Here is a 25,635-nt window from a genome sequence, read left to right as displayed (position 1 = left end):
GTGTTGTTTTAGAAGCATGGAGTAAGTAGCCTGACAAATCACACCTTACTGATTTTTATGTTATATAGCCCCAGAGTGTACAAGCTGTTCCATAATGCAAATAGAATGTTTTCCCTTTATTTTAGGGAGTTTGCAAGCAGTATTGCCATTGCTATTGACAAGAAAATAGAATAAACATTAAGGATGAACTGGGTTTAAAGAAAACAGCTCCCTTCAGTAAGCTGGTTAACAGAGAAACAAAATGTTGTGAGTTTGATAAAACCTTAAAAATTTCATATTTAGCACTGCCAGCTATGAATTTTTAGAAATACAAAATTAGAGTACTGTGTGCAAAGAAGTGGTACATACATCTGTATGTATTTGATGTAAGATTATCAGTCTTGTTTAGCAAATACCTAATTCAGGACTCAAATAATGTATTTGGGTTTTGTGTGTGTGTAAACTCAAAGATTGGTTTGTTGTAACAGCAGGCAAGTAAGTGAATCTGTGCATGTTCATGGAAGTGTGCTTGTATCATGGTTGGCTTTTCTTTGACATACTCCATGACATTTTGGGCTTTAGTGAGCGTTTTGGTGAGACAAACTATTTGATCTGTTTCAGCATTTCTTGAGTTTCAAAGATAATCTAGGGGATGGAGACTTTATGTGGCTTTATTAAAATTTATCCAATTATGATTTTTTTTTTCTGTAGTTACAGAATCTTACAGGGAAATAGGGTACTCATTTAATAGTAAGTATTCGTTGTTCATGGTGATCAGTGGAACTGTGCTGTCACTCTGTTGGGTTAATCAAGCTGTTGTATGCATAAGTCATTTGAAGTGATCTACAATAAGTAAAGAGAGGCCTGTAGGGCTCTACAGCATCACAATTTCAAGTAACCACTGAGTACTAGCCTGGGCTGGACTAGAAATCAACACCCTTGCCATTATCCCCTTCATTTCAAAATCACATCACCCTCTTATATATAATCTTATATTATATATAATATATAATTATATATAATATAATCTTATATTAAAGAGATGGGAGTCAACACAATTAATGGCCAATTAAAAGAGTAAGGATACAGTGAGTAGTTAATTGAAAGAGGGATGTGGACGAACTTCAGTTTGTAAATGAGGTAGCAACAGTTGGATACATGACCCTGCAGAATTTATGGTGAGAAAGGGACAAATGGCAAGATTTTGGGACTATTTCAGGGCAGTCTGGTTGTGAAATGGTGCAGGGGCACAGTGGCTGTTTCACTAGAATTTATGGCCATCAACATTACCTATCCAAAAATATTCCCAACAGCTTTGATCCATCAAAGTGACCTTATCTCCATTTAATGCTTTGTTTTACATACCTGTGGTGGTTACTGTAAGGTAGCATGTTGTCTGTCTCCCTTGATCAAGCAGGCTGTCCCAGTTCCACTTCTGTAAAAAAAAAACTGTGTGACTACCAATGGTGTATTTGGCACAGATTTATTTTATTGCTCTAATGAGGGCTTGTAATGTTTGTTTCTGTTTCTGCAGTGACCTGATAGGGTAGAGTGAACTGAAAGCAGTTAAGAAAGCTCCACAAAATAGACATAAGTGCAGCAATCAGAGCAGGCTGCTCTTAAGCTTGACTGAGTGTAGAAGCTTTAATCTTTGACCGTTGAAAACCAGTATTAGGTAATACTCCTGGCTTTATGTTTTTGTCCAGTATAGTATTAAATATGGTATTAAATTAGGTTAGAACAAACACAGCTGCTGTTTCTATAACCTGTTTTATTAAGAAAATGCGATGTTGGTCAGCCCTTGAAGGCCCTATGGTCCTTTCAGAGAAACTTTGTGACCCTTACTTCTACCAAAATGATGCTGAAGATAATATGCAAAGAGTTTGTCATTTGAAACCTCATGCCAAAGAAAAAAGGCTACTGAAGTATTTGTTCAGGGATCTTGTTTGGAGATTTGAGAGTAATTATTTTTTATATTTTTTTAGTGAAACCTGTTCAACTCGATCAGAAAGCTGTATATACAAAGAGGGTAATATATCAGATGCATTATGACTGATGGATAGTACCTATGTAACGGCTGTCACTGTAAAGTGAAGATTAGAGGGCTGGTAAACAAATAGTAAAAATGAAGCGCTCTTTCATGATAACAGCAATTTTATGTTGCTGTGGTTTTGCGTATATGGTTTTCATGACAAATTATTAATGACATAGAAGTTAATACCGAAGATGCAATTACTTTATACAATACTGGATGTGGTACTGACATGACCCATTGGTGGTTGAGTAACAGTTTTGAAGTAAAAGTAGCAAGAAATGCTCTTTCTAGCACTGTGTGGTGTTTTAGAGTTGGTTTATACTTTGTTGTCTTGTGAGATGAAGTAAGTGACAGAAATTCATTCCATTGAATGAAATTATTCCCTAATGCAGATGTTAGGGTTGAAATGTAGTTTTCCTTTTGGCATAGTACTATCTCTAAATGTGTAAGTTAACAGTTCTACGTGTTAGATTCATGAGGGTGACATAACTGGTTCATTTAACAGGGATGTAAATATTTTTTTAAATCTCAAAAGCATACTGTTTGCTTTTAATGAACTTCCATTTCTGAAATTTTGAATGGTCTGTAGTCATTAATATTTAATCTAGAATCCAAAACAAATGAAAATTGTCACAAGGAAGAGACGTACTCCTTTGGAGGCAGAAGCAGTACTTGGTGGGACGTGATGTTTCGTAAAAGCTTCTGATCTGCCCAGTGGCATAAAGCTACAACAGTGTGTAAGGGGCTGGTTCTGTGTAGTGCCTCTTTTGGTTTGGGGGGTGGGTGGGGGGTGTCTTCCACCTAAATATAGGAACCACTTCCTCTTTTCTGTCTCAATTGGAAAAAAAATTATAACCATGCTTTGTCTTTTAATCAGTACTTGGTGCTGAGGAGCAGTCAGGAACTATGCAGGCATGTGGGTTTGACCAGCCTACCATCCTATTTTAAGCCTCGTTAAGGTCATAGTGAGTGCGATGTGGAAGGCTTTAATATGAAGTTGTGTTTATCTGTAGCTGTCTCAGTCTATCAGACTGTCTTGTAACTTGTACATGAAAGGGAGAACAGTGAATAATGACTGAAGAGCAGGAGATGGATGTAAAACACTGGAATGTCCTTGGTCACCCTCTAGGGAATGTTGTTCAGTACTTATGAATCATTGTGAACCTTCACTTATGTGCTGTTCAATGCCTTAGGAAAACTTGTATTAAATGGGAAAAAAAAATCACTTGTCTCTTACTTTCTGGTAGTTATCTAAAAAAATAATAATTAAATGTATAACCAAGAGAAAAGAGTCCTATCAGTTTCCTAGTGTGTGGTTCAGCTTTGAAAAAGATTGCACACTCTCTCTCCCCAAGGAAGCAGTGAGGGCTGCTATTTGTTTGTCTAGTTTAATGTTGACTCCACACAAAGCTATCATATTTCATTTCTTCTCCTTTTTTAAAGGTTAGCCTTCTTTAAAAACCATGCAGGTTTACCCAGCAACATAAGTCAGTCAGCCCTGCTGCAAGCATAGCCTTAGGAAATTATGAAAATTTGAAGTCTATCTAAATACAGCAGGGATTTTTTTTTTCCCTCTTCTTGCTACAGAAAGGGCAGCTACATGGTTGGTTTGGTTACTGCTACCCATTCTTCAGCAGAGATCTGTCCGTATGACTCCAGTTACTTTTTATTTGATTGTTTTATACTTCCTATTTCCAGTGCTGTGACGAAGGATGTGTACTTACTAGGGCTCTTCTGAAACAGTTGCTATTTCTTCAGGCAGAATGTTTAATGAAGGAGCCCAGTAGCCAGCCAATTGCCCGTTCTAATGACTTGAATGGGTTTGTTCTAACTTACTGGATCAGAAATCATAGGCTTTAGCATATATCAACTGAAAAATCAGCCTTCTCTAAGGTTATTCTAATCCACCCTGACAGTTGGACATAGACAAATATTAGTGGGGTTTTCTTTTCCAGCTAAATATGGCTTGCAGAAAGCTTTCCACTGAAACAGGTGGAAACACTGTTGATATTTGTTTGAAGTTGGTATTTCTTGAGTTCTTGATTGATTTCTTGATTGCTACATTTCATTTGAATCTTCAATATCATCAGGAAATTTCATCTCAAGAAAATAAGAAAGAATGTGTGGAAGAGGAGACAGGACTTTATACTTCTAATTAACTGAAAAGTCTGTAGACTCAGTATTTTCTACTGTGTAGCAAATAAACAAGTGCTAATTCTAAATGAATAAAGGTAAGAATTAAAAAATCTTCTGGCATGTGGAAAATTATGAAAGCAAATGCCCAGTATCTTTTATTTAATACAATAAAATTGAACCCTGGAATAATACTGACATTCCTGATTTTTTTTCTTTGCTCTCAGGCTTCTTTTATCTAACCATCGCTTCCTAGTGAGGAAACTTTTGTCAGCTCAGTTGATGTTCAGGTGGAGAAGGAATGCGATTGTACCATTAAAAATGGAGCAATCGAAAGCTGAGCATTTAACAGATGTCAACATGGGAGAAAAATCACTCCTTTACATTAACTAAAACAAAAATTATTTTTTTTCCAGTACAATTTCTTGTTTATAGTTTCTTCACAAAGACATAGTTTTCTGTCTTAAGAGAATTCAGTAAAATGAACAGCTGTGTTGCAATGATGACACTTTAGCTGAGAATCTTTGACTGTTGCTTGTATATTCAACAGTCTATAATGCTTTAAATTACTGCCTTCCTATAAAGTACGACTACTTAGTGTATCTGCTGTCTCTATGTTTATTTTAGTAATTAAGGTTCATTGCTGACTGATTTTGTGAGCTGGTGCAGGCATCCATTCTGTTCTTGCCTTTCTGTGTTGCAAAGAGTTATTTGTGGATTTTCTGTTGTGTGATCATGTCCTGTCCCGTCCCGTCCCCCCAGTATTAGCCAATTGACTGCAGTGAAGTTACAATGGATGGGTAGAAAGCAAAATCTGACCTGTCCAGACTGGGAGGTGAAAGGAAGAACTTTACACTTCAGACATGGAAGCAGTTAACAGTGGCTGCATTAATTTTTTTGAATACATCAGGGGAAAAAAAATTCCTACAGAAAATCAAGTCTGCTAAAAATTAAGGGGTGGCGGGGTGGGGAAGCATAAAGGATAAATAAATAAGACTGAGGCAACCACACGCTCCTGCTATTTTTTTTTTCTCCTGTGGGATCTCTGAGGACAGTTGTATGACATATCTGTCTTATCTTTAAATATAGTCAGTATAGATGGCCCTTAAGTCATGCCTTGAAAATGACAATCCCTTATAAAAATACTATACTAGAATTAAATATACTGCCAAGCTGTTTGTTGCTCTGTACTGTAACATAAGACCAAGAGACAAGATAGTAAGTTTTAATGTTCTGATGCTACTGTCCTGTAACCTCAATCATCTTCTCCGTTTTGTTTGCTTACAGAATGTGTATGCTTTGCTAACACACATCTTTTCCATAAATGAAAATCAGATTTATTGGAGAAAAACTGCTGTATGAACAGTGTGAAAAAATAATTTCCATATTTTAATCTCCTCTTTTGTTTTCTCTTACAACATTGTTTCCTGTAAAAGCTGGGTAGCTGGTGGATTGAAAAAAAAAAAAAAAAACAAAAAGAAAAAAAAGAAAAAGAAAGAAACAAGACTGTTAGTTTTGGCAGTATGTTTTTGTAAACAAGTGACCTAAATTGAAGCAGGAATTCTAAAGGGAAAAAGGAAGAGAACCAGAAGACTTGAAAATACAGCACAGAGCAGAGTCCCCACCAGATGGTATTTTTAATAAATTCATCAAGCGGATATAAAAGATGATAATGAATATTCAAAATAGGGAGTGACAGACCCCCCCCTAGACAGAAGGAAGAGTATGGTACCTCCCGCACACTGCAATTAGTTAGAATCACTTTCTAATTAACCGTTGTAGGGAGGACCACAGAATTCTATTAAAAACACACTAAGACAGTTTCTGGGTGGTTCTTAAGGATTTTGGCTAATCAGGGTAACATCATCATAGGAGGTCACGGATTAGTGCAGAAATCTAGATGTGAGAAAGAGCAGGACAATGCTCAGAGGGCCTGAAGGTGTAAAAGGGTGGAAGAAGAGAGCTGTGCTGTGTTCAGTGCTGTGTTCAGGTAACGCCTCACATAGCTCGGGGGGGGTCCGGAACATACCATAGAGCTTCAACATGAACATTGATTCTGACACTTCATCTTTTACTTTTTTTTTTTTTTTTTTTTTTTTTTTTTTTTTAACCAAGACTTCAGTAGTTTCCTCTTCCTACAAAAAGCAGCGATATATATAGATGCTTTAATACCTATGTAAAACGGATACTCAACGTTCCCTTGCTGCCAGGGAAAAGGGGAAGAAAAGGAAGCCAGGGCAACCTCTGTTTCAGTGCCAGCGCTCTCGGTTCGCATTGTTAGTCTTTGCTGTATTCAGCCTGTTCCCAGTGAAGTACTTCTAATGTCTGCCACCTGCTCCCCCGTAAGAATTTGGGGATTTCTGAACGTCTCTTTTCAGTAATAGGGAATTAAGAGGTTTCCAGAAGAATAATATGGTGGGTTTAGTAATATTTTATGAGCAGAGATGATAGTACAGTAGATTTTTCAGAAACCGTTGCCTTTCCACTGCTTTGGATTATTACTTGGCAGTGAGCTTGCACTTTTTTCCCTTGTGTGTTTTATGATGTGGTGGTTGGTTGGTGGTTTTTAGGTCACGCTCCTGACACCACCAGCACAAGTAAAATCCTAGCTTTTCATGGAAAATTATCTCTTTTTTTGGGTGCTGGAGACTCTTATAATTAGCTCTGAAATTTCACATAGCTATATTTCAGCCATTTTCAGATGCTGTAGTATTTTAAATATATATTTTACAGACAACTATTAAAATCATGTAATTATTATGTGTGCAGTAAGCTTAAAATAGTACATTTGCACTTGTACTACATCATTTGTTTTCTTGTGAAAATTCCAACAGTGTTCATTTGAAGTCTTACTTATTTCTATTTTTTTTGTTTTTCTCACTTTCAAAAATGTTTTATATGAGAGATTGTGAATTTGAAAATTTTGTTAAATTGATCGTTGTCATTCAGATAACTTTTTTAACTTATCTTTCTCTGTCTTCCAAACTGCGTTACCAACACAGATTGATTGTCCTTTATCAGAGGCTGTCACACAAAATCTTAGCATTTTTTTAATGCAACCTGTGCCAAAAGATTTTTTGTTATCGTTTAGATAAAGCAGTCAGTGTTTTTAACACCACCACCACCTCCTCCCCAAAAAAGGCTCAACTGGCAACCTTGATTTTTACATGTTATGAGAGGATCATTTTTCAGTCTTGTTAATTTTTTTTGAGAGAGAATTTGAAAAGTTGTAGAGGTTAACTAAAAACTGAGCATTTTAGTAAAGTGCTGGACCTAAGGTGTCTCAAATAGCTTTTTCTTTTTCTTTTTTTTTTTTTTTCATGTTTATCTGCCATCCTGCTGGAAGGTGATGTTCAAAAAGCTCAGGATTCTCTCTCTAAATTACAAACAGAAAGAAAGTACCATGCTTGGTTGAATGTTAACAAAGGGAAATAATAGGAGGTTCCAAAACCAAGTATTGGAAGTGCTTGTAAAACAGTGCTGGAAAAGTACTCTATGCGCAAGAAAATAAACCTCTTTCTTGCAGCCTGCTCCCAGAGGAGCTGCTGTTGTCTTGATTTTTGATGAAATTGCTGAAATTATGTCAGGTTCTAACTATATTATGAATATTGTTTGATTTGAAAGGAAGGGGAAAACTACTTAGTGTTGATTTAAGTCAGATTAAGCAGGACTAAGTACATACAAGAAGAGCATTCCTCTCCTTGGGAAGCTTTCTGGAAACCAACACTAAAGTTACATCCTTTGCTAAAGAATAACAACTCCCAACGCTAAGCTTTTTTTTTTTTTTTTTTTTTTTTTTTATTGCCAAGCATGTAATGCTCCCCTGCTTCTAAAAGTGCCTAGTAAAGAGTTATATTATCCTTTATCTAATTTGGTTTATAACAGCAGTTTCCAAGCTAGAGAGTTCAGTTTCGGATGTACCAGGGAGGAGGAAGAACTGAACTTAGAGGACGCTGACACATGGACCACAGTGCTGGATATGTACACTGATCGCAATAGGGTTGTAGAGGTGAAAGAAAGTTCATTATACATGTTGCAGCACAGGGTAGCAGTTTAGCACTGGCCTGTGCAATTAGAATTGTAATCTTACTTTTTTTTTTCCCACTGAAACATCCTTCCTCTTGTCGTGATTTTCCCAGGAATGCTTTTACTAATTTGAAAATTCTTTGAGCTCCCTAATTTGGTATTTTCCCTCTAATATTCAAATAACTGCATGTAAGGTGAATGAAAGAAGGCCAATTTGATATTCTGCAGTAGTATCTTTGACTTTCTTTGACATAGTGGGCTACTGCATGCTGGCATCTTTTTATGGCTGCATATAGGATAGAGAAAAGAATTATCCAGCAAAGATCTTTGATGAAATTAAGAGGGAGGGGGGGAAGTACTGTATGATTCCATTACTGTCTCCTGGAGGAAACTCATTGTCCTGTGTTTTAGCCTTCCTTTTTTCAGTAGGATGAGTTCTAAGTACTTTCTTTTCTTTTGCTATTGGGCTATTACAATTTCTTTTTTATGGCATTTAATCTTCTCTTTATCCTGTCTTTTGACTGAATGAGAAATAGTTCTGTGCTTGCTGTTCCATTTGTCTGGCAGACCTATTGGTCTCCTTCCCTCTTGTAGTCCAATACTTGTATTGAAGGATTTTGTAAGTATTAAAAAGCATTTAAATTTTCTAATTTCTGGGGTGCAATTTCTGATCACAGACAGAGAGCCTGTCAGAAGTGCCAGCAGGTATGGGTTGAAGATAGTCTCCTGAGCTGTGAGACTTCAAGCCCTGGTTTCAAAGACTTTGAGTCCTGGCTTCCCACAGTCCAGATCAATGCTTTAAACTATCTCCCACTTATTTCTCTCTCTCTCTTCTTTTTCTTTTTTTTTAAATTTTTTTCTTTTATTTGGGGGTGGCGGGGGTGGGGTGAGGTGTTTCGTCATGAAAACAGGAAGAAGTTAGTTTAAAATTTTAAAAGTTTTGCTAGATAAGGTATTTTTCTCCCAGTTGTATTAAAGGACTGATTTCATATCACCAAGACAGAAATCCATCTGTTAATTTAGCAAGCTATTCTGGGATTGATGCTATAAAAATTATCTGTACCACTTGATTCTGTTTCATAGTTTGTATTAAATAAGAGTTAAATTTCTTTGTGTTGATCATACTTTCATCCTTTTTTTCTCTTTCTCCTTTTTCCCTATTCTTTGCTAGAAATAAAGACCATTGGTATCTGAACTGTTCTCTGACTGTATGTCTCTCATCTTTGTATTTTTAATTCACAGTTCCCACTGAAAATGTTGCAACAATTGCAGACTGTGCCAGTGTGATAGAGGGTGTAAGTCGCAGTCGGAATGCCTTATTGAATGGAGACACAAAAAACTATGATTGGGATTCTGGGTACACATGCCATCAGCTTGGGAGCGGAGCTATTGTAGTACAGCTAGCACAGCCCTACATGATTGGATCAATACGGTAAGAGGGTTTATTTTTCTCTAAATTAAGGACAGCAGTGAAACTTTTACTGAACACTGTTATTTTCCTTAGAATATATGACGTTTGGAAATGATGGTAATTAGGGGACTAGTTTTGTAGTTGTCATTTGGCTTCTTACTTCAGTATAATGGGCATGTTAAAAATTAAATGTGTGACTTATGTGTTGAGATACAGCAGAGTAATTCCAGAAAATATTACATTTCAGAGATTTAATAATAGTAATAGTCAAATTGTAAGATTAAAGTTATATACTTATATTAAAATAGAAACTTAATTGCAGCCTCATTTGTGGTCAAAGTAGGTGCAGTTCCTCATATCCGCCTCATTGTGAAAACATAAACAGTTATTGAAGAAAGCCATCATCTCGAGCCAGCCAGGTTTCCTTTGCACTATACAATTAGTACCGGTTCTTACTTGAACATGGAGTATATAATAAGGGCACCGTAACCTGAACATTGCTTTACAGCGGTGGGTTAGTGAATATCTTTAGGTCTGGACTGAAGTTCATTGGGCTGTTTCTACAGTGGATGTTTGTAAGCGTGCGAAGAACGAACTTTTGCCTAATGTAGAAACTTTGAGAGTAGATTGGAGAGAGGGATTGTTCACAGGTGAAGGCAAAAATATTCTTGCCAACTTCAGATCTCCGACTGTAAATTGTGTTTTGTTTTATAACATCAGACATACAAATCCTTATCTTAATGGCTTCCTGTTCTTTGTAAATTTAGAATATGTTGTCAGGGACTTGATTTATATTCTTTGTGACCGTGAAAGAAAGAGAAAGGTTTCTGAAGTTAGAATAACAGTGAGCAAAGTTGGAAACCCCAGGTGAGGTACTGGCTCACAACAGAGACCATGTACATAGGTACGTATTGCTAGGAACTAGCTTGGTGCTGTCCAGCTGTCAGTTGCCTCTTCGAACTAACTGATGAACAAGTGAGACTTGAAAGTTCCTTTATAACTGCCAATTTCTGGTTTGCTTTGAGGCATTGTTACGACGGTTATAAAACTCTGAAGATAAAGTTTAAAATCAGACATCCAGGCAAATCTCTAACCTAACAAAAGTACTGTTTTGTTTGTATACTAGCTATAGATGCTATGCATAATGCAAGTCTGGCATTGTTCGCACTGCGTGAAAGAATTAGAATGCATGTAGTTGGCAGCATTTGACAATGAATGTTTTATGCTTTCTCGTTTGGTGTTTTTAATGTTCAATTAAGTGTTGCATCTCAAGCAAAAAAACCAGGAAGACGCAGTACTCAAGATTTCTTAAAGGAGGTAATTGAAAATGTAATTACATAATTTTCTTGCCACTTTAAACTTAAATTTAAGTAACAGCAGGAAGCTTTGGCCACATAAAGGAGAAAGAGGGGAATGCATTAACTAAAACGTGTAGTTTCTCAGTTCATAGTCCCTGTCTTCCTAACTTACTGTTTTCTGCTGTCTTTCAATCGGTGAATAATACCATCTCTTCAAATCAGTGCAAAAAATTTGACCTTACTAGGGTTTATTCTTGAGCAGAAGATTTTTAATGTTCCATTATTAGTATGTTAGGTGAACTAGACTTTAGGTTACCAACAAATGATAACTGCATAATCGGCAAGTGTGTAGAGCAAATAAAAAAAAAATCCACAAAAAAACCCAAACCAACAACTAAGCATTACATAATTTAAAACTAATAGGCATTTAATGATTTATGTTGTATTGCATTCTACACATATACGGGTAGAATCTTCTTTCTTTGTCTGCTTTCCTGCATGTATAGTAGAAACAAGATGAATAGCTTGCCTTAAAAAACAACAATAATAAACATCGTCATCTAGAGTATCTTCTGACAGAGGGGACTACTTGCATTGCCTAGAGACAGAAATGCTAGCACTATGTCATCTCTTCCTTTGTGTTTTACCTAGAAGAGCAAGTGTTCTGAGTTACAGCCGCATCTGTTGCAGATCATAGGCAGCCAAGGGAAAGATGCCTCCTTGGGTGGGGGAAGCAAGGTTTCACTATGTGGTAACTACAGCATTGGCAAGGGTCTAGAACATGTTCTTGTACTGTGCAATGCTAAAGATGGTGACAATGGTCTCTTTATTTAACACCAGGAGATCCGTGACTGATATGAAAATCAAATTATGTATAAACATAAAGAAAAAAAATCTTAATATTTTGTCTTAATGAAAGCAACAGATTTCTTTGAATGGAATGTCTTCCACAGCTAATATAACAGCGTTTGGTGCCTGTTTTTCTGCTGTTTGCTTGCTTGAAAATGGCCTTGATCTCACCTTCCCACCTAATAGAAAAAAAATTCCAAGAGCATTTTCTTGAGGCTGGCTGTACAGCATGACTGCAGAATGACATGAATTGCTGTACCCCCAGAAACTGAGTCATTAGACCTGTGGGTTTGGATTCTAAATGAATAATTAGGAATTAAAGTACACGTGTTTTAAGTTCAGGGACATGAATGTGCCATTGAATATATTTCTGTCAGAGACCGTAAATATATGAGCCTTTGAAAAAAGGGTACGAGCTCCTTTTAGTCTATAGAAATTGGAATACCACTGGAGAGAGCCTCCAAGTCAGAACATGTTGCCATGGCAACTAAATTCTGAGTATGAAAAAGGCAGAACATCTCTTGGTACTCAAATATGCATTAGAAATGCATAGAGGTTGTAATGTTTCAGGAGTGTATCTTGTATGCATGCTTTCTGCAAAAGTCATCCCATTGTCATAGAAGCTTACAACCCTTCACGTTGGGAAAAGACTTGAGGAGGGCATCTAGCCTGGCTTGTTCCTCAAAGGAAGGTCAGCTATGAAGAAAGATCATCCTGTTCAAGGTTTTATGCACTCAAATCTTGAATATCTCCAAGGAAGAAAATACCACAATTTCTCTGGGTAGCCTGTTCCAATGTACTCCCCGCCTCCATGCAATTTCTTTTTTTCCTATGCCTCTAGTCCATCTGGAACATCCTGTTTCGATTTTTGACCGTTGTCTTTTGTTCTTCCTGTTGTGCACCTCAGTAAAGAGCCCGGCTCAGTCTTTTTGATAACCTGCTCTCAGATTTAGGGCCAGCAAGGAACCTTCTTGAGCTAACCAAGCCAGTTTCCTCAGCTTCTGGCACAGTGCATGTGCTCCAGCCTCCCAGCGATCCTGATGGTCCTCTACTAGACTGGCCCAGGTCTAGCAGCATTGTATTTGGGTCCAAAATGGGATGCAATGTGCCATGTTTTATCTAACAAGGGTCAAGTAAATGAGCATAATCTCTTCCTTTTGTTCTGTTGGCTCAGTACCTGTTCCTACAGCTTGGTATGCTGTTAGCCTTCACTGCTGGGAGGGCACGCAGGCAACTAAGGACTTGGGAGTCATATCGAATAGGAGGTGCCCTAAAATTTTAGCACAGACAGACAGACCATAGAGTTGTTTACTGCAATGGATTAGGCTGGGTGAGGTACAGGATTTTGCTTTTGATCTTGTTGAATTTCATGAGATTCTTTTTTGCCCATGTCCCTAGTCTTCCCAGAGGCTGGCAATCAGTCCTGAATAGCAGCTTTACTCTGAGTATATTAATTGCATCTTTGTAAAAGTATTTTAACAACTTATCCCAGTTTAATCTATTTGAAGACTTTATTACTAATATGAATATGTGATAGCCAGCTGTCTTGCTTTTCATATTCAGTGTGATTTTTAAATTAACAAATGATATCAATTAGCTTTAATCTGTTTCCTGTTTGTTTATGCCATCATCATATACATCTCTTATGCTTCCTAATTTTCCACACCGCTTCTGCTTATGAAGTTTTTCTTTCTTTGCTGCTCATTTTCTGTGCTTGCCTGACTTGAGAGTGAAACTGTAACTCAGAATAAATGATCATATAAGCACATAGCAGACACAGAGGAATTTTATCTCTTTTGTAGGATCCTGAAGAAAGATTGATTTCCTGCAAGATAACTACTGAAACATAAATATCTGTAGAAAATGAAAGGGGATTACAGACAACTGAAGGCAAAAACGTAGACAATTGTATAAAAAAAAAAAAGTATCTTTTCCATACAGTTTTGATTTTCTTTCTTTTTCCTTATCTTTCAACAAGTGTTGCTAGCTCAAGTTTTAATTTCTGTTCTTTGGTGTTTTATAAGTATGCAAGTAGTTTACAAACACAGTACTAGCAAATACTTATGCTGTATGTGGTAACTACTGACTTCCAGTATTCAGGAAGCAGGTATCATCCCACCAGGTGCATGGCTGTTGTTTGGTATTCTGCTAACAGCTTGAGTATGTGTAGTTATATGACAGGCTGAACTAAACCATGACAATCTTTCTCACAGAAATCTAAGAATAAAAAGCAATCAGAGATGGCACAAAACGCTTGTGTAAATGCAGAACAATCAATCAGAGGGCAATGCATGACATTTAGAGAAATACCATTAAAAAAAGTACTGCAGCATCTTTTGACGTAACAGGTAGCCTATATAATCAGTTTCACACACCTGTAATGTGAAATTTTATTTGTATTTGAAAAGCTTTTGTTTTATAAAATGGGGCGTTATCAGCATTTGATGTAGATAATAGTACCATGTTATATGATTAACAGGCTTAGATTTCAGATACAGAAGTGACACATGAGAAATATGCTTAAATCTCAGAGTGTTGCAGGGCGTGAGCTGGATGAAGCTGCATCTCACTTTTCTCTCTCAATCCTAAGGGCAAGATTTACTAACAAGAGCTAATTTAGCTTTTTATTCTAATACGGAAAGTCCTAGGAACACGGCAATTTTGCTGTGAACAGATGCATTCCCAATGAGTATAGTTCTGACTTTTAAAGTGGAATGTTCTTCCTGTCATTCAATATCCATCCATAGCAAGACATAGTTTCTATACGAAAGTTTAGCCTGGTAGTTTGCCTGGAATGTGTTTCAAAGATTACTGTACCTGGCATAAAATGTGACCCTTATGCTGAGTGTACACTGGTGAATATTCATGTAATCACCAAAAAGGTTTTCACTGCTTATTATCCAGAAAGGTATTTCATGCGGAGTAAATTCCAAACAGGTCCTGACATCAGTCTCCCTCCCTAGTCTTTTCTAAAAAAACTACTGCAGGGAGGTGAAGAAAGAAATTGGGTTTTAGTTTCACAAGTCCCTAAGAAACAAAAATCTACATTTAGCATTCATGCTAAGTCACTTTGGGAAAGATTTTGCCAACTTGAATTTACTCATTCTTTGGTTTGTAATAATTCTAAGCCATATGCTTTTCTAAACCTATTTAACTTGGGCTAGGTTGTTTTGGGGGAGAGCAACTATATGCATTCTTAAAAGGAACACATATGTCCTGTTAGCCTTTTGCTCTAAAGCCCAGCCAATTGTGTTTTAATTACAGTATTAGTAATTAGTATTAGTTGAAATTAGTCACCAGTGTGCTTCTGATATTCAAACTGTTGATTATAGCTTTGAAAGCATGAATCAAGGAAACAACACTGAGCCCCCCGATGAAAAACATCCTACTGAAAAGCATAATTAGCTACATTTTAATAGCCTTTTTTAAAAGAAAATAGATTTATGTATATTTTTGCTTTTCCCTCTTTTTGTCATTTAGAAGGCTTGGTTTAAATATTGCTGTTAAATCAACTCTGAATCTCTTGATTATTAGTAGTTATCAAATCCAAAATTTTAATCCATAAGATTTTGTGGTGGCGGTGTTTTTTTTTCAAACAAAATATGTGCTTCATTCAGTCTCTTCAATATTTGGAGACCTTCGAGCTATATGGGAGATATAAGCAGAATGGGGAGGATCTGATGAAGCAGGGGAAGAGTGGTGGAAGTTGGGGTGGCTTTGTTTTGGGATGGGGGGGTGTTAAGTCTTTCATGATGCCACCAGGAATGATTTTTATTTTTTACTCCGTCATCCCTATGAATTTTTATAATTTGCAAGAAGACAGTATTAATATATGCTAAAAGGCTTCTGTTAAAAGTGTTTTATTTTAGCTTCTTAAAGCTATTTTTGTTAGCTTTTTGGTTTTTTAATATTAATGAGCTGGATTCGGTTGAGAGCATCTAGGGAGTTTATTTTAAATGTTTGTCCAGTAGACCTTATTCCACTGTGAATGCTGGGATTCCAAAACCTAAAACAAAAAAAGCTAAACCGGATTATTTTGAAAAGAAGGTGATGGCACTGGCTTTTGGGACAAAGATGCAGACACACGTGTTCTTAATAACCAGATTCTAAAGACGGTCCAACATCTGCTTGTGGCAGCACCTCTCTCTAAAGAGGAAGGATTGTGCATTCAGCAACTGGCTAGGTTATTGCCTCCCTCTAGCAGTGTTGGTTTTTTAAATGTTAAGAGTGAGCAATAATTTTTGCAGTTATATTCCTCCCAGAAGAGGTAGCAGTTGAAAGCAAGAAAGACTCTCAACTGGAAGAAAGGGATTTATAATACAGAATTTGGATGATCTTCTGAAAGGCAATTGAAGAGAGACAGCTTGAAACTCCGTGTCTGGGAAAGTCTGTAGTGTGGCACAACTTCCTTTTCTTTCTATGTGTATCTCGGCTGTTTTCATTGACATTCAATGTTTCCTTATCTATTGCACTTTGAAACATGCTGTTCTGTGGAAGTTCTTCCTCATAGCCAGAGAAGGAACCCCGGTTAGCTGTATTACTTGGCTTTCACACTTCTCTGTGCATGTGGCTGTAGCTATTCTCATTTAGGTCATCACATCATTGCGGTTACAGCTATTTTGGATAGCTAGCTGTACTTGGGTTGACTACAGCAGGTTCATTTGCTTCTGTAACACATGGTCAGATTTAAGCAGTAATTCTAGTAAGTGTTAGCTAACTTTGACATGAATCTGAGGATCAAGAGACAGCAGCAGTTGTTAACAGCCAATATATTGCAGTAGAGTCTTTATTTTCCATTGATGTATTGAGTAAGGGTTCAGAGAGTAAGAAATTTAAGAAAAACAAAATCAGAAAAAAATAGTTTTCCGTGACAGACATAATGTGGTTTGTTCACTTAGCATACTGCAATTCAAAAACTTTGGGTAGGTGGATGAGAGAGCATTGTTTCAGAGAATGGCAAATGCAGCATGCTGGTTTTGCCTCCAGTCACTTCTAACTCAAATAGAAAAGAGTTTTGAAATTTGAGTTTTGGTATCACATTTGCCATTGAATTTACATGAGAATAGTAAGAACAGCAGTTAGATTTTCTAAACTCTGTACCCAGCTAATCAGTGGAAAGACACCAGCCAAATGTTTTAAGTAAAATATAGGCCAAAACACATCTATTCCTCAACATATGAACAACATTTAACTGCTTCTAAAGAAGAAATTGCAGATGTGTCTGCCTCTGTTATGGCCAGTCCATTGCCCCGTTAAGTTGTGTAAATACCCTCTTCGCATTTGTGGATCTTTCATTGGAAAAAAGGATGTTCCGTATTGGTTTGCAAACATGCAGGATATAATTTTTCATGGTTTTGCTAAAGGCATTCTGTGCTAGATATCTTTCTTACATACACATATCTCGATCTCATCCACTGAGGGGGAGAGGAGAGGAGAGGCAAGGTTCTTGGTTTTGCTTTAATTTGTATCCTTAGAAATAAAATTAAATTGAGGAATGATGTTGAGGTTTCAAATATCTCTTACAACAGGGAGATAATCCCCATATAAAGAGATGTAGTAGAGAAGATATAGCATTTTCCAGATGTGTTTTTTGAGAATGGTGCACTTAAATCACATCCCTGATGCTTTAGATCTTCTCCTCTGTGAAACAAGTATGGAAATTGAAGGCTGTTCAATATGTCCTTTAGTGCCCTTCCTGAAGAGCTGCACATTTGTTAGGATGAGTATGGAATGAGTCCTTGAGACCTCTATTTTCTTCCTTTTTTTTTTTTTTTTTTCTCCTTTTTTGCAATTTGATCAACAGTTCATTGCCTTTTCGCCTCATTATGATGAACCAGGACTGGGAATTCCCATTTTCTTACGTTTTTTTTTTTTTGGGGGGGGGTATATTTTTGATATATATAGAAAAAAAAAAAAAAGAGAATACAGTTAAGAACACAGCATAATCTTTTTAGTCACTGGAATCTTTTTTCTGTCTCCTCTTAAACTGAACTTTCCAAACAGATCTTTGGTTCAGGTTTAAAGCAGGCAATGCAACATGCCAAATAAATTTGTTATTTATTGACTTTCAAATAAATTAAAAATAATTGGATTAATATAATAGATTAATGTTAGTAAGATGGTTATTGTAATTCTGTGAGTTTATTACTGGCCTTAGGATAATAAGAATAGAGACACTCATGTCTGAGATGACAGAAACAGTAAAGACCTTGTTCAATGTTAGAGGCACGTTCCAGCTGTATTTATAAAGGAGTAAGGGAAGGAAATAAAGGACTGGAAAAATTAAGCAGCTTGGTTTAATATTTATTTCACTTATCACAGAACAACTTCTTCATACACAGGTTGCTACTTTGGGACTGTGATGATCGGAGCTACAGCTACTACATTGAGGTTTCAACGAATCAGCAACAGTGGACTATGGTGGCCGACCGCACAAAAATTTCCTGCAAGTAAGTTTAATTTTTTCCATTTATTTGCATAAAGTCAGAACTGGAAACTTGGGGGTTTTTTATTCTTTTGTTCAGTACTTACATAGGTGCCTTTCTGACTGTGAAAGAACTATTCATTACATAATCTGTAGGTTACTAACTCTAGACCCTTGTAAATACAGCTTTAGGAGGTAGCGGCTTCTAGTGTGGATAAATATCTAGACTTTGAAACAAGAATCAAGTTCTGAAGATCCACATCAGTACTGGATCTTCAAACAATCTGATTGATTGTACATTCTTAGAAACAGTCTGCCTGCCATACCCTTGGTTTTGTGATCACTGAAATGTTTCTCCAGAGTTCACATGGTTAGTGACCTTGGTGTCAAATCACCCCACCTTGAAAAACATGGTAGGGGAGAAAAGAGAGCATGCTTGGTGAAGGATTTTCTTAATCAAATGCCTCTCTCTCTTATCAGAGCATATAATTGTGTTGTATGATATTTGAAGGAGGTGGGGAGAGTGAGGATAAGGGACCAAACCATAGTATCAAAGTTACCTGAGCTTGACCTTGCCTCTGTTCAAAAGCAGAGTACCTGACTTATATGCACTGAGCGTTCTGCTTCTGAACAGGACCATGCCATAGAAAAAAAAGACTTCTTAAAAAGAGATAAAAAAGAGAAAAATTGTCTCATTTTCATTTGTATACTTAAATGAAGAGAAATCCAGCATGAATACTGTCCACATGTATAGTGCTGTTGCCTTTTCTGCAATTATTGGATCTGCTGATAAAACCCATTCTTTTAGTATGGAGGAATGATTCAGTGTTGATAGCCTTCTTAAACCATTTGATAGTTCTAATTCCAAGTTAAGAATGACCAGGATACTTGTTATAGGACTGAAAAGACAGTCTGCAAATTTATGCTACATATCCAGAAGCCAGGTATGCTCAGCATTCAGTGAATGTTGATAAGATATGATCTCCTGGCGGATCCCCAGGGAAACTCAGACTCAGAAAAATATTATTTTCCTCAAGTCAGTTTCCCCTGATAATGCTTTCCTTTCTTTTCTGGGACAAAATTGAAGTCATCAGCTCATATGGGGACAGCCCCCACCCATCCTGTATTTGTGATAACCAAAACAAAATTGATTTTACAAATTCAGAGATCCATCTTAATTTGTCACATCAAGCAAGAGATTTATTCAGTCCTTTCTAGCAGCACTGCTGACAGACATTTTTCTGAAGTTTATATTCCATCCTTTAACAAATAGTGCAATTCAAACATGTTACAATGCGGTCTAGACATGTTGCTGAAGGAGATCTTGACATGTCCTTTCACCGTCTGTAAAGGGCAGGATATTGATGAGCAGAAAACTTGGGTTCTGCCTGCAGGTCTGGCGAAAGAGTAGAGGAGACTTTATCATTCTTAAAGGCATCTCAATGTAATAGATAAAATGCATCTATTTGTCTGCCTCTAGCACTGGGAGCACTAAAAAGCTGAAACAGAGAGGGGGGAGAGAGAGGGCCAGGGGGAGAAAGACAGACAGACATAGAATCAGCATTTCTTTACACTTTTTGCTGGTACATTTTGATACTAATAGCATATGAGAGTCAGAAGGAGCCCTTGCTTAAGTATGCACAGGGCAGATGGAATTGCTGATTGACTGCCCAGTTCAGGTACCCACTCACCACGTTCAAACTACACTTTTTTTTTTTTTTTTTTTTTTAAAAAAAGCCTTAACCTTGGACAACTGCACATGCATCCTGAAATAAAGATAGCTGCTTTCTCATGGTATACTTCAAGATCTTGATTCAAAACCTGGGTGCTCTGGAAGTTCTCAAAGCTGTGGCTGCAGGAACTATTTTCACGCAGATTAGAGAATTGCATTTTGCCTAACTTCCTGCTCTGAGAGACATGCATCCAGCTGGCAAAATGCTAGTCTTTAATCCTGAGGTCTCCAAACTCAGTGTCCTAGCACTGTCTGTAAGTCAAAACAAATACAAAGACCTGGTTCTGAAGCTTACAATTGCAAAAGCTCATTTGATTTCAGAACAATTCAATTTAACAAGAAGTAGAAAATTGTAAAGGAAAAGCACCAATTTGAAAAAATCTTAGTCTCTTCAAAAGTTTTCTATCCTCTGTAGTTATATTTAAATACTGTGTCATCTGTAACTGAGATAAGTGGAAAGGTTTGTGGATCCACACACCTTTTCCCCCTCAATTTTCAGGTGATTTCTTTGCATTTGACAGCACTTTTTCATGTTCAGTTTGAGTTTCTTTCTCTTTATAATCGGCAAATTTGACTTTTTATTTTAGTCACACCACCACAGAAAACCCTTTAAATATATTTGATTTTCTTTTCAAGTAGGATTTGCAGCAATGCTGAAATGACTTCAACTCAAAAACTACTTTGATTGTGATGGCAGGTTGATAAGTCTAAGTACTGTATAAATAGGTATATGTGTCATTTAGAAAAATATGTACTATATATATAAATGTAAATATATATATATAAAATGTAACTGCCAAATGTTGCAACTGTTAGGACAGGTCTGTAAAGTACAGAGGATCATAGCTGCATACAGTCAGAACTGGGCCAGTTTTATTTTGCTGAAGAATACTAAAACATGGTTCTGTGACCTAAAAAGCCATACTGATAGCGCTCAAAATAGTTGGATGTAGAACGGAAGAGATATTCAGTGACTCATGCACTGAATGAAGGCCCTCACTTAGAATTGTTGGGTGAGGTTGTGATATAGTGACAGGGACATCTTGATGAAGAAGAAAATATGGAACCACTCACTGATAGGAACAGGTTTTGATTTAGTTTCTGTAAGTTTAAAAAAAACCCAAATCATCTCAAAACAAATTGGAAACATGGAATTTTCTGCCATGAAAACAAACAAGTTATTTTCACTTTATGTAATTTTAACAAGAACAACAACCAGAGGAGTTGAAAAGTTGGATTTTAACCAAAATTAACAGATGTTGTAGCGAGGCAGAGATGGTACAGTTTGTCTGGTTTACTGTCATAGTGTAATGGTAAAGATACTCCTGCTGGATGCAATAGATATTTTTTTTCTTATTTTTTTTCTGTCTCTGTCCTTCCTCTTACCATGATTACATTGGTATTTTATGCAAACAGCAAAGCTCCAGCAGAGAAATCTGCCTCTGAATGCCTTTTAGTCAAGTGATTCAGGCGCTCCCCAAGGAAAGGCAAGAATCAAACGCATGCACTGTGCCTGGGTTTGACTCATCATCAGGTTTAGGCAGGCAGTTAAAGATTCCTGCGTTCAGCAATTTGCCTTACCAGACTACAGCATTAATGGGCTGGAAGCAACAGTACCCTCATCAGTTTGTTCTCTGTATGTTTACGAATGCCGCAGCTCTCTTTCGCCTGGAGGAAACAAAACAAATCTTTTGCTAATGTGGTCAAATTTTGCAACTATTTTTTGTGTCAGCCAAATCCTAATTTTTTTGATGGATACTTGACATCCCAGCCCAAAAAGAACTATGCCTGCATTGGTATAAAAATTGTCCTCACATAGGCTTATGTGTGTTTGTTTACAGAAAATGAGAAGCAGGTGTGTCCTTGTATGGGACTGTGATTGCCGGTTTGACGAGTACCTCAGAGCAACAGTCAGCTAGGAGGCATTGTACATGTATTTGTGTCTGGCTAAAATACTGATTTTTTTCCAAAAAGCTTACTCCATGCTACATCTGTTTCTCTTACAAACTTTGGAGATGTGAGTAGAGTCTAAGTGGTTAGTAAGGTTTCAAAATCCCAGGTTTACCCTTTTTGGCATTAGTTGTGTGTTTACTATACTGCGGTAGACTCCAGAAAAATAACTCACTGGCTTTTCTGGATACGCTGCAGTAGCAAATGAATGTGGATAGAGTTAGAACATGGGAGAATTTCACCGGGGCCCACATTTGAGGAGACAGAATACCTGCAATGAGAAAATTTACTTTGCTAGTAATATTCTCTGTTCACCTCCCTGTCTTTGAAGACGTGTGGGTAAGAGTTGTTTCCTTTGCTGTTTGCTGCCTGCCTTTCTGTCTACCCAGTTTTTCCGTGGAGTTACAGTCCTTTGTGAAAGTCATTAGTGTGCTGTGTCGCAAGTGGCTTGTGAGGTCTCCAAATCATCTTGCTGAATTTCTGGCACAAGGGGTAGAACGAACCGTGAAGGTAGCAAACACAGACCTCAACAGACACCTTTCATGATCAGTAAGTGGCAAACAAAACAATGAGACAGAAAATTAAATTATGTTTAAATAACATATATTGGGTTTGGCAGCCTACTGAAGCATGAGCTTCCCCTTTAAAATGACAATGTGCTGCTTTGGGTTGTTTTAATGGTATTTTTAATGTAATATTTTGTGTAAATTAATAATTCAGGGCTCAAAGCCAGAAACTGCCAGGCTACTTCTAACCTTCTCCCAGTTTTGAAAGGCTGAAGACAGAAACTGGATGTCTGTTATCTTCACAGGCAAAGCTTGTGTACCTTCCTTAAGTGAGAGCCAATTAATGCATACTGGTTGTGTAATTGTCAATTTTCAAATGCTCTATGGAGGGTATTTTTTTTTTCTTTTCCACAATAAGCTGTTTTTCTCTACACAGTATGACAGTAATGAAAAACAGTCATGTTCTATTCTATTTTTTAAAACATTTATGATAAGTGGGCTTGAATGTATTAGTGTTGAACAGTAGAGACCTGCACTTGTTAGAAGAATTTGCTGACAAAGAGGCTGAAAGTCAGATGAAAAACTGAAGATACCAAAGGCCAGTAGGAGTCAGACCTCAGAGTTAATGACACTTTTAATAAAATAAGCCCTGCAAAGACAAATATGAAACAGGCTATCACGACTGTTATCAACTCCGTACTGTTCTTTAAAGTTCTCTTGTGTAGTTATTGTGAAATGAATCTAATCCATTGGCAGCAGACATACCATGTTCAATTCCCCAGCAGGAAAAAAGGTTCTAATACTCTGATAGAATTTGGGAGACAGTGAATATTGTTTATTGATGGGCAGTTCTAAGGTAGTTGTTATCAACTGTCCGTATGGCTGGTTTGGGACAGTTTTATGATTTTCCTGTGAAGGGCATGACTTCATTTTCAGAAAGTTTATAACATATTTTGTAGGTTTTTTTCTCCCTGCTGTACTCAGTTTGTTATTCAGAGTATACTGCTGTTATGATAAATGTTTAAGAACTTACAAACTTCATTTAATGTTTTCATTGCTTATTATCTTTTCATTATATAATAGCTATTTCAGATCCTAAACTCTCAGCTCAATTCCCCTCAAATTTTTTTCTATAGTTTTTATATTAATGTAATTAGTACTTTCACATGAAAAGCCCTTTGGGATATGAATGCAAGATTTATTAGCTGTCTTCTGACTGATCTTTTTTTCAAGAATTATTTTCAACATTGAGATTTACTGCTCTTGTCCAGTGTTTCATATTTCTGTCCTAGAATGTACTATATGCGTTTCTAGTTTTCAGGCACTGCTGTATTTCCTTTGATAAAAAATCCCAGGTAAAGAGCACCTGGAGAGATCTAGGTCATGGTCTTAACAATTCTGATGTACAGAAAACTGGCTTACATGTTGTCTAAGGATTTCAAGTGAAAAAATATTTCTGTTTTACGCAACGTTAGTGACAAATTCAATTTTGGATTTTTTTTCTGGCTATACTTCCGTGAAACCAGGCTAATCTCTATCATGATGTGATTATTTCTTTTGCTATAGAGATAATATTTGAAGTGTGTGAATACCTTTCCTTGTAACTGCAAGTGGCATGTTACCTACTCATATTTGTAATTCCTTATACTTAGCCACAAACATAGCAGCTTTTTCCTCCTGTCCTCCTCAAGTTTCTTCACTTCACTCCATGATCCCATCTCTAAATTCCCTCACAACCATTTTCATCCATCATTCTTCTTCTTAACCACTTTCACAGGACTGTTTTCTCTCATAACAAAACATCTTGAACATTTCTCAGCTCTCTTGCCTTTCCAACTGACTGTATGCTCACATCACTTCCCATTAGTACTATATGCACCTACTGTCCTGTCATACCGAGAAAAAGAAAATAACATTTTTTTTTCTAATTTTTGTATAATCCTTAATTCTGTCTCATGCCTGAGCTCCCAGGTGGTGGGGCGGAACAGGATAAAAGAAACTGTGCTTGTACCTGCAATGTCAGAGTATTTTGACCACACTTCATCCTATTTTACATGAAGTTAATTTCACAGCAAAACTGGTTTTGTACCTCTTCTGTCAAACAATATATTTCAACCATGGTTCATCGTATTTTACATGAAACAAATTTCACAGCAACTCTGTGGAATCCTAATGCCTCCTCCAGAGTTGCCGAACTCACTGTAGCCACCTTCGTACACTACAAAGATGAAATATATTCAGGCAAGATGTCTGGGAAATTGCTACATTGTTAAGCTCAATTTCAAGTCTCACTTCACAAAAACAAACTGAGGGTTCTCATTAATCTGTTCATTATGCTACTAGTAATGCCTACTGGAGCAAGTCAGACAGATTTAAAGGGTCATTTTGTGTAATTATTGAGCTTAAAAGCCCTGAACGATAGAGGCATTGAAATACATATTTTTCCTTGTGTTTATGTGCTCACATTCTGAAAGATTATAATAAGGCAAAAGAAGAAAAAGGCTCTAGCTTCACAGGCGCACCTTATTAAGAATTAAGACCCACCACGAAGAATTAAGATTTCACAGAGAGAAACCAGAGTTGTATTCCATTTCAGAGCATTAACAGCCTCTCAGAAGTGTGGAAGCTCTGCATCTAACATTTCATTTGCTAGCTTTTATTTTAGCCGAGTCTAGTTTGGTTGAAGAAAGATCTAGCTTCTTTTAAGTCATGTTTCTTAACAGTGATTCTCACTTTTCAGCCACAAATATGCACGGATCTTTTGAACAAGCCTTGAACAGAGTAGCACAGAGTTGGGAACTGTAGTGTTTTAGTCTCCCTTGAATGTTTTGGCGTACACTTGCTTCACTGCAGCTCTGCATGCACCATACACATTGAAGTTTTGTTTTCATCTGTTTTGCCGTGCGGCTGGCGTGCTCTCAGCTCCTCTTCATGCATGTTACTGTGAGGAGAGTGAACAAAACATCATACTACATCAATTCAAATATTAGCTCTGTTTTGCCTCAGAGAAAAGAAGCAATATCAAGTATCACCCATAGTATCAGTACCTGCTTCTTTTAGACATTGTATTTTTCTCCCATGCCTTTGATACATATATGTATCATTACTTTATAATGTATCATCTAGAAAAATACTTCTTTTTAAATAGTGATAATCAAGTGTGTATGAAATATCTGTTGCATCGTCTACTACTTAAAATAAAAACCAAAGCAAACATTTATTTCCTTTCATGAAGCATTATTATTCATTATTATAATTATTTTGTAATCATTATTTATTATTACATTGATGT

At 36.8% G+C, this 25,635-nt stretch overlaps 1 protein-coding gene across 1 annotated transcript in view; it reads left to right on the top strand.

Annotated features, from left to right (window-relative positions):
- The window catches only part of BTBD9 (BTB domain containing 9), a 127,833-nt gene that overhangs the window by 77,750 nt on the left and 24,448 nt on the right, over positions 1-25,635 (top strand). The window contains exons 9-10 of the mRNA XM_080407902.1: positions 9,416-9,605; positions 18,073-18,180. Coding sequence (XP_080264028.1) covers positions 9,416-9,605; positions 18,073-18,180 — 298 coding nt within the window. The remainder of the gene's footprint in view (positions 1-9,415; positions 9,606-18,072; positions 18,181-25,635) is intronic.

This window comes from Falco punctatus (assembly GCF_963210335.1).
Source record: "Falco punctatus genome assembly, chromosome: 12".
NCBI lineage: Eukaryota > Metazoa > Chordata > Aves > Falconiformes > Falconidae > Falco > Falco punctatus.
Note: the sequence above shows the minus strand (reverse complement) of the source record. Positions and strands in the feature narration are given on the sequence as shown.